This window comes from Lycium barbarum, chromosome 11, assembly GCF_019175385.1.
Source record: "Lycium barbarum isolate Lr01 chromosome 11, ASM1917538v2, whole genome shotgun sequence".
Taxonomy (NCBI): domain Eukaryota; kingdom Viridiplantae; phylum Streptophyta; class Magnoliopsida; order Solanales; family Solanaceae; genus Lycium; species Lycium barbarum.
Genome location: NC_083347.1, coordinates 2815274 through 2825784, shown reverse-complemented (window position 1 = coordinate 2825784; position 10511 = coordinate 2815274). Strand labels below are relative to the sequence as shown.

General features: G+C 36.1%; 1 protein-coding gene across 1 annotated transcript; it reads right to left on the bottom strand.

Moving 5' to 3' along the window:
* On the bottom strand, positions 1–9150 carry LOC132619324 (fimbrin-1-like). Its single transcript, XM_060334262.1, has 15 exons — positions 8968–9150; positions 8542–8628; positions 7968–8138; positions 6950–7191; positions 6688–6859; positions 6562–6600; positions 6082–6150; positions 5860–5976; positions 4618–4829; positions 3803–3958; positions 3488–3687; positions 2623–2780; positions 2443–2539; positions 1995–2086; positions 1–1114 (listed from the first exon to the last, which is right to left on the bottom strand). Exons 2-15 carry the CDS (start codon positions 8623–8625, stop codon positions 305–307), a joined length of 2619 nt encoding a protein of 872 aa, XP_060190245.1. The 5' UTR covers positions 8626–8628; positions 8968–9150; the 3' UTR covers positions 1–304.
* Between the last annotated feature and the right edge of the window lie 1361 nt (positions 9151–10511).

The window sequence follows — 10511 nt, the reverse complement described above, 5'->3', positions numbered from 1 at the left end:
TATTTCAAAAAACTAAATCATACATCTAATGAACCAAACTCTACTTACATTCAAATTGAAAAAAACTATATAAAATAGGAAACAAAATTGAATAAAGTACAGTTGAGGCTTTCAGAGGCGTGTACTATCGTCCTGAGTTGATAACATTGTGTACTTGTATCTATATTTGTATCTAAACGAATTTCGCACTACACTATCATTCATCTAAAAACACATTTCCTCTTCGTTTATGTTCCGTAAGTTCTTGCTTTCTCCCCTTGCTTATTATTCATCCCTTGTGGCTGTAAAGACAAAAAACATCCAACTATTGTTCATTATCTGGTTTAGTACCTTCATTTGAGAGGCCATTCTGTTGTTGTATATCCTCAAGTTGGGGGGATAAGGGCACATCCGATGGTATCTCTGCATTTTCAAACTGCACTGAAGATGCTAACGTATCAGATGGTGCATCGTCAGCAGCCAACTCCAATTTTGACACTTCAGTAGTATCAGATGGTGCATCGTCAGCAGCCAACTTCGACTTTGCCACTTTAGCAGTATCAGATGGTGCATCGTCAGCAGCCAGCTTCGACTTTGACACGTCAGCAGTATCAGATGGTGCATCGTTAGCAGCCAGCTTCAACTTTGACACGTCAGCAGCCACAGTATTATCAGATGGTGCATCCTCAGCAGCCAATTCCAATTTTACCACTTCAGTAGTATCAGATGGTGCATTGTCAGCAGCCACCTTCGACTTTGCCACTTCAGTAGTATCAGATGCTGCATCTTCAGCAGCCCACTTCAACTTTGACACTTCAGCAGTATCAGCTGGTGCATCGTCAGCAGGCAACTCCAACTTTGGTACGTCAACAATAAGTTGGGTTTCATCATCTCCGTTTACAGATGGTGCTGGAGATGCATCAGGAGTAGCCGATGATGCTTCTCCACTAATTGAGGGTGCAGGGGAAGCATCAGGAGAAGCAGCAATCAAGGGCGACATATAGCCATTCGTAGATCTTGGTGGTGATGCATCAGATGCAACAGTACTACCAGGAGATTCTGCTTCGTCTGATGTCTGCTGAAGGCTCCAGTACATGATGCTGGCAGTGAGAGTAAGGATCATCTTTTGGTTAACCTGTCCACACATGACCCCAAGAAGGATAGTGTCACAATCAGGTCTCAGGACTAAGTAGGTGTCTGGCCACATTCCAAATAATTTTCACTGTATTTGGAATGAAGTTGGAATTGAAGATGGAGTTGTGTTTGATTATACTTTATGCAAAGGAGATAAGAGAACACTTTATTTGGAATTTATGAAGATGGAGTTGGAAAACAGGTTTGGGTCACTTTTGCAAATTTGGAATCCAACTCCAAGTTGGATTTGAAAATCTTATAACCAAACACCTATTTTGAAATAAAGTGACATTATTCCGGGAAAAAGTGAAAAATTATCATGGCCAAACGGCTTTGCACAGAAAAGATTATAGGAAGAAGCAATAGCGGGCATACTTTTCTCTGTATTGTAAATGGACAAAGAATAGTCCTTGTTTTAAACATGTTGTGAGTCCTAAAACAGTTGCTCTCTCCATCCCAATTTATATCACTCTTTCCTTTTTGGTTAGTTGCAAAAAGAATGAAAATGACACCTTTCTATATTTAGAACCTAATAATTTAACTTTAAACTTCATTTTACCCTTAATGATATGATTTCTAGCCACACAAATATCTATTGCTTATTTTGGACCACAAGTTTCAAAAGTCTTCCTTTCATTCTTAAACGTTCCCAGTTGAACACCTTTACACAGATTGACGGAGGGAGTATTACTTTTTTCACCTTTGTAAAGTTCGTATTGTATTTATCTGGTCTTTGTTAACACTGGTATAGCAGAATATGGTTCTCTAGTGGTAGCAAAAGAAGTTTGCCTACTTTTAATGGATTCCATGGACAGGAACGACTAGCTGCTACAATTCACCATGATAGCAAGTACATAACAAGCAACCTGACAGAATCTCACCTCCATGATATCCTCAGGCAACAGAAAGATAGAACACCCCAGTTTCCGTGCGACACTGATGATATAAGTAGCATTCAACTTCTTTTGTTCATCTGTCACGGAACAACAACAGTAAGTTCAGTTTGAGCACTGCACCCAATAGATGACAATAAGTAGAATGAAAAAATCAGAAATGTGTAAAACCCTGTTGTACTATAACCCTCTTGAGAACTCGATATTCTTTTGGGTGATGTTAGATAGAAAACCGCAAGCATTAAAAGCCAATAAAGCTAGTTGCTCGCTCTAGAAAGTCAAATTATTAAATCCTTATTTAACATTAAGGAAGCATATGAAGTTAGTTGAATTCAATATTGCAAGTGCAAACTGAGATTCTTGATGTGAAAGTGAAACCTCCAAGAGGAAAAAAAAAAAAAAAGAGAAATTAATTTTGCAAGAATCCATTCCCTACCACTTTCACCCTTGGTGACAAGATTCCAATTAACAACCCTTGGCTCCACAGCACTGAGAAGCTCGAGAAAGAATAATCCACTTGAAAGGCTCTTATCCTAAACAAAATCCACTAATTGTAAGTTAAAATCGTATCAAAGTTGAAATTACGCAAATTGAACAGGAACTAGTGATACTTCACCTTAAAACTCTCCATTTTAGATGTTCTTCCGGTGTTTTTCACCTTTTTATTTGCCCAAATGAGAATATCAACATCAGTGATCTCCTTCCCTCGGAAACGCGATCTCAAGTTCTTCAAAAGCTGAAGCATATTAAACCTCATCAACTGCCACAAGAAAGCTGGAAAAGAATGTATATATGAATACATAAGTGATGTGCTAAGAAGCAATAATTATCAGGCTTACATATGTCGTAATTGGTAATCATTCGAAGAAACACTAAGACATCTAATTGCATGAACAACATAATCACATGAAACACACACAAGATTAAAAAGTTCATAAATAATAACAGATCATCAGTACAGAGGGGATCACGTTATATGTAACACTGCTAAACCATGAATTATGATGATTTAATGTTTTAACCACATTTACAAGCTTTAAGAATAATACTATTAAAATTCTGCATCCGTAAAAATTAAAAATGCTTCAGCCTAGGACAGTCCAATTCTACAGACTACTCATTTACAGGGCCCTAGAAGCTTTCTTTACTTTTTGCACCATAATAACTAAACAAACAAACAAATTACGGCCAAGGACTATATCTCACAAATATTAATAGTCTCAGCTTCCCAGCATATTGAAGTTGAATCATTATACACATCATACAGAGAGAATAAATTACAGTAGGATAACAACCCAAAAGTTAATTGATGGAATCATTTATAATACCATCAAGAAGCTAGAATAAAGTAATAGCCAAAAGCAAGAAGAGAAATAAGCCTCACTTTTCACATGTGAAACAAACAAAATAACAGAGGCAAGAAGAGAAATAAACCTCACTTTTCACACGTGAAACAAACAAAATAGATTCTGAGACATTACCAAGTATAAGCTTCTTATTCCCTTGGACAAAATCGTTTCCTCCCACATTTACAAGGGAAAGTTTCAACTGCTTCCCAATCCTGACAACTTGGTTGCAGTTTTCAACTTTCCTAAATGGCATTTTTATTGGAGGTTTTGTCGCGTGCTTCCAATTAACGGATCCTGGAGAAACTTTGTCCAACACCTCCAAAAGTACCCATCTGCAAAAATGAATAGTCAAGTTGAGGCGTCAAAGATACTAGCAGCTGGAGCAGATCTACCTACAAATTCCAGTTACGACTTTTACTAGCACATGTTACAAGACCGATCACTTACCCATTTCTTACATCTTCAAACAAATTATTGACATAAGAGTTTATCCCGAGACTATTAATCCATAATCGGAAGCATCTCTCCTCTCTGGAAATTAGCTCGTCATCTGTCATCATCTCTGCAAAGGATACCTTCTTGCTGTCAGTAGACAATCCACTCCTGAAAAAGAAAACCATTTCTCAAAAAGGGACATATGCTTCAATTAATCTCCTCCAGCAACTAAAAGACAAACCAGAACAATATATTCAAGAACACTGAAAACACAGAGATCAGCCTCATTCAGACTTTGAATAGCAACAGAAGGCTCCAGAACTTCATTCGATGGTTAAGGGCAGAAGGCAACTATTGTAGGTACATTGCGTCTAGAAGCTAAGTGGAGCATCCATCAGGGATATTTGCTAAATAGATACCTCAAGCATAAAAAGAAGAGAGAGGAGAATGATATTTCATATAGCGGTTAAAATGTTCTTCAAAAGCAATGTGATCTACTCCTCTTGTGTTTCTATGATTATGTAGCCAAGTATCATACTGAGCACAACAGCAGCAACAACAACATACCCAGTGTGATCCCACAAGTGGGTCTGGGAGGGTGAAGGGTAGAGAGGTTGCGTCCGATAGACCCTAGGCTCAAGAAAAGCTTTTTCCAAAACAGGTTTGAAAAATACAAGAGTAAGAAGTGATGATGAAAATATCGAAGAAAACAAAAAGAATTGACTGCAAAAATAGTAAAGATAGCCAAAGTAAAAGAAACAACAGTAGTAATAAAATTGAGGACAGCCACAAAAGATAAAAAGAGCGTAGCCACATTAGCGTCCTACCTCTGATGGAATATCTGTGCAACAAAAGCAAGATTCAAATTGGATGAGCCTTCAACTATGTCCTTCGGATCTAGGTATCTTTTGCAATCCATTTTCTCTGCATGTTCAAGAACTAAGTTAGCTCTCTCAGTGGGATCCTTGACATCCAACGTTGCTGGGCTGCAGTGCTCTGGTGCAAGTACATTAAGCAGGTAAGCATAGGCCTCCCCATCCTGCAGGAAGGAGCATAAATATGTAATTGCTAAGAGGCTAATATGCAGCTATAGATGTCAATTTTTAAAATTCAAACAGGTCAAGATCAGTCAAGTGTGCCATAGATATTACACCACGCTATTTTGTCATACTTATACCCCGAACTGGATTGGAATGTGTATTTGCATCATAATTTCTATGATTAACTTTCTAAGAAAATTAATAAAACCTTTCAGAAACCAGGCTTTTCTTGATGTTAAACCAAGAAAATCGAAGTCTTGAACGCCATAACATGCCACCTACCAAAGCTCAAAGGACTCGTTGGTCTCCATCCTCTCCTAAATTAAAGATACAGCAGTATTCTCATGCCTCACATGATTATGTTGAAAATAAATACCCCAATTTCTTCTGATAAGTTGAAATTATATATTCCATAGTTCCTTCCTTCCAAATTAAATAATCCCATTTGATTAGCATGGAAATTGAGAGAGATCGTTTAAACTGTAACCATATTACAGCTTCATAGATATATTTGAACTAATATTAGAAGTGAATTTGGAGATAGAGTAGTGTGTTGCATAGATCCCACATCCATGGCAGATGGTATTAAATTGAATTTTTTTCAGATGCAGAACTGTAATTTAAAGAATTTAGAGAATTAAAAGAAGGTCAAACCAATTATATGAAAGGAGTACAAAGGCTTTTAATTGTGGGAATACAGTGGGTATGTTGTTGTTGTGTACAAAGCCTTTTAAGCTATTTCTAATTTCTAGAGAAGAAAAAATCCATAGCTTGCAGGGTTCAGGTTAACTGAGAACGCATAATCGGATAACATTCAAAGTGTGAAGGACGAAGTATTACAATCAAGCATGCATCTATCCATGTGGAATTACTTGAAGTGCCATCTCTACTATGTATAAACAAGAATTCCTTACATGAGTTTTTATTTTTAATTTGATAAGGTAAATAAAGCAAGAATTTCTTTAAAGGAAATTTCTTAACTAATTGATATAGGGAGGAGAGGGGGGAAGAAAAAGATAATGTATATACCTTCAAGTCAGAAGAAAAATTTGCTACAGTTTTCTGGTAGCCAGCTTTCTTGAGATGAAAATTCATCCATTTTAGTAAGAGCTTTTCTGGTGCTAATCCCATGAGCTCCTCGACATCCTGAACAAGTTAATTATAATCACATATTTGCTTGTATAGTTCGTAGACATGCACAGTAATGCAAAATAAAACTAGAGTCGCGTCAGACAAGAGAGATTAAATTACATTGCTGTCTTCCACAAGCTCCACAAGCTGAGGGGTCTTCCGGAGGTTGAGATCTGCCAATAGTTGGATCTTAAGATGCCACAATTGGCAAGAACCAGAAGAGAAGAGAGAGCCACAGAAAAAAGTCAGTATAATCAACCCAAATCTCAAGTGCTATGCTATTAACAAAATGTAATCTGCCATAACCGCCGTGCCCTTTTCTCCTTCATAAAGGCTAGGCAGAGAACAAATAAGTACTTTTGGTGAGAAACAGTTTGTGTTTGGCTAATCAATTTGGAAAGCACTTCTGAGCATAAATTAGTGTTTGGACAAGCTTCTAAAAAGTGCTTCTAAGTGTATTTTCTCAAAAGTGTTTTTCAAAAAGTACTTTTGGGGAGAAGCTATTTTTTTTTCCAGCTTCTGCTTCTACTCAAAAACGCTTTTTCTTCTCCTAAAAAGCTTGGCCAAACAGGCTAAAAGACACATAAATCAGGAGCTGACCTTTATGATTTGAGAAATCAGCCCAAGTACTAGGTGAGGCTGCAAAGATATAGAAAAATGATTAAACACACAACTCAGAGGTACATTGCGGTAATGCAAATGAAGAGGGCAAAAGTTTCAACTCACTCGTCCTTCAACCAGGTCCTGAGTGCCAATATTTACAACAGTACAGCCAATCGCCTTTGCAGAATTGAGGCAAAGGGTGTGATTCTCATTTCTCTCCCATGGGTTTATCACTCGTTTCATGTTAATAGCACGCTCATCTATTGTGCCAGGTACAGCTACATTGATCAGCTTACTAACGAATCACAAAAGAGAAGTATAATGAGCCAACAGAAAATTTCGTCATATAATTTGGAGCATCACAAAGGAGGTTAAGTTTAAATACCATAAAAGAACTCCATCTTTTGCCAAATCAAACAAACCATTCGAAGCTGGATCTATTGGAAGAAATTGCTTTAAGAACGGATCATCTCTTAGATAGCTGTTTATATGAGCAACATACGATGCTTTCTCTGATTCACTTATCGTGTGAAGAAGTGTAGTTGTGGAGTTCTTCAGGAAGGAAGACGACGAATCTTTAGAGCTGCCTACTTTTGGGGCAGCTCGAGCTTGCAGATTCAAGTATGTCTGTCCATCACAAGCAATTGATCAAAATATCACAAAACTGACCTTTTTTGGCTACTCTTTAATTCCAACTTTCCAAATGGCATGTTTAAGACCATAAGATTAAAGAGCATTTTGGTACATTCCACATATCTTTAGTTTAAGACCAGAAGATTCTTCAGTCTTCTTTACTTTCTAAAACTCTGTGTCAAGTCAAAACCAGACAAATAAATTGAAACGGAGGGAGTATAACTTATTTTAGTCCACATGTTTCAAGAGACTTGCTTTCAATCTTAAACTTCGAGCCTAATCACACACATCGGGACACTTTCTAGATAATCACCTAGAACCCCTGAAAACTTTGTTTAACTACTAGCATAGCCTGAAGACCAATTTATGTGGCACTTTCAATTCCGAGAGTCAAATGAAATTTTCTTTGACCCCGTTTTTTTCATATGATTTTTAAATATTTTGAATTGTTAACTATAGTGACATAGTACTTTTACATAGTTTCCTAATATGTAAATTTCATTTCAAAATACTTAAAAATTTCATATCTGAATTCACGGTCAAAATAAAGAGTTTGACTCTCAAAATCCGAATGGTGCTACATAAATTGGAACGGAGGGAGTAGTAAATTCCACTTTCTTGTTAATCAGCTAGAACCCCGATAACTTTGTTTAACTACTAGCATTGCCTGAAGACTAATCTACATTGTTCATTTCCATTCAGTCAACAGCAAAGAGTAAACATACCAAATTTCACTAATGGAAATACAAAAAAATTAATTTGATACTCACTCTAAGGAAGCTTTCGAAATCAATCTCATCATTGGCATCGGAACCTGATTCACCCAAGATATTCCGGATCTCTTCCTCATTAAACATCTCTTTGAAAGCCTTTAATTTCGCCATCATAGGCAGTAAGTCCCCAATTGTAACTTTTCCATTCTGATTCTTAACTGAAATAAACTAAGGAACCAAAAAAAAAATAATAATAATAATAATAAAACAGAAATCATTAATTTTGCCAACAGATTATCAACATCCACATTCAAAAACAATACTCCTCTGTCCCAATTTTTGTGACACTTTCGCTATTCGAGATTCAAACCGTGCGAACTTTGACTAACATTTTATAATGTACTTTTTTCATCATGTCAACATGAGCAGAATTGCATCTTGTAGTACTTCTGTGTAGTTTTTGAATATCTAAATCATAATTTCAACATGTTGAGTTGATCTAATTCAATTTAGCTTCGAAGATTAGTCAAACTAACTCTCGATAAGCGAAAAGTGTCACATAAATTGGGACAAAACGGAGTACATTAAATTAAATCCCACAATTATAGAGAAAAGGGGTTCGAAATCGTACTTTGGATTTGAGGCTACGAAGCTCCACTTGAGTGAATTGACTTTGTAGCCATTGATCAGAAACAATAACACCAACGAAAGACATTTACTGCAGTAAAAAAAAAAAAAAAGATCAAACCCCATCTAAAAAGAAATTCAATAAAAAGCTACAAAACTCAAGCAAAATCAAGCAACCCCATAAGAAAAATAAAAATAAAAACATCAAGTCAAAGCAAAGCAAAGAAACACTAATGGATGAATCCAAAATGGGCAACAAATAAAAAAGAACTGTTTTATAGTTCATGCAAAGAAAACAGTTAGTTAAACAGAACACGTCAAAGTCAAAATGAATCTCCAATCACTATTCCTTAAATGCAAAACATACATAAATATACTTATGGGGTGATTTCAAGAACTAATTATTATCATTCCAAGTTCATAAACTCACAGATTTGTTAGTACCAACTTGTTTTCTTGTTAATTTCAACCTATTGACTATTTTTGTCAAAAGATACAAAAATTCTAGTAATGGAGAGATAAAGATGTGGTGTTTTGCTTGGATGTGGAGCAAAAACACGGAAGTAAGAGAGAGAGAAGTTTTGGGCTGTGGACACGCAAAGACTATGAGGCGATGAAACCAGTTATTGAGGTTACTGTAGTGATGGAGGCCCACTTTGATAAGGTGGGGCAAAATTTTATGTTATGAGCTTCTTCTATTCAACAACTCATCCTTCTAAATTACACCTCGCCATTTACTACGTTGGGGTCTACCTCTCTCAATATGCCCAACAGTATTTATCTATTACTACTAAGAAAAAAAAAATTAGATTAAATACTAAATTAATTTAATATATTATAATAATGGAAGTAGAATACTTTTTTAGAAAAATATACGACGGTGGGTGATTTAGATGGACTAATAGTTTATGGAGAACAACCTCTCTACATTCTCAAGATAAAGTAAGGTCATGGGTTGACCACTAAAAAAAGAAAGGAAAAAATGTATTAAGTGAGAATTAATCCTAAGTCTTTCAAGTAAATAACTCAACCTTTAATCAAGAGACTATAAGTTCACATGCTTCAAATTTTCTAATTAAATTCGCCCCGGTACATAGGGGCGGAGCTAGCATGGTACTTCGGGGTTCGCCGGCCAAACCCAGTAACTTTGATTCAAATATAGTATTTGTCTTGAAAAAATTATTGAATATGTATAAATTTTTAATTCAAAACCCAGTAACTTAAACAAATTAGAATTTCGAACTCACAAGCTTCATATACTGGCTCTGCCTTTGCATACACATTGCCCTTTCCTGACTCACTCGTGGAACTACACTGCGTTCATTATTGTTGTTGAAGTTGTTATTTGATGGTTGGCAGTGGTTGTCGGGGTCAATGCCAATGATATTGGGTGTGCGTACTTAGCTAGTTGTGATGGTGGTTGTTTGGCTGACATACATGATAAATGGTGGTATTGTTGGTAGTAGTTGGTGGTAGCGGTTGATAATTGTCGTTGATAATAGTAATAGCTAATGATGATGGTGAATGATGACGTAGTTGGCTATACATAGTAATAGTGGTTGATGATTTTTGTGGTAATGATTGTGAAGGGAGTTTAATAATAACGGTAACTACTCGATGATTTATGGTGAAGTCATGGGGTGAGTGAGGATGGTGGTTTTGGCTAGTGGATGGTGATTATTGATAATAGTTGGCAGCATCGGTTAATCGTGAAAGTGGATGAAGTAGTTGGGAACTGTCATCTTCATAAAACACGATTGAGTATGTGTCTTAATGAAAGGCTTCGCTCTAGATTTTACTATTCAAATTTATTCAGACTCATTAAATAACCATGAAATAAAATAAAATAAAAAAAGCACTTAATAATTAAGATCTGAATGGTTATGATTCAACCTAAAAAATAAACAGGGTTAATGACTGAAATCTGAATAATTAAGATTAAGGCTTTCATTAAATGCAAACAATTAAAGCATA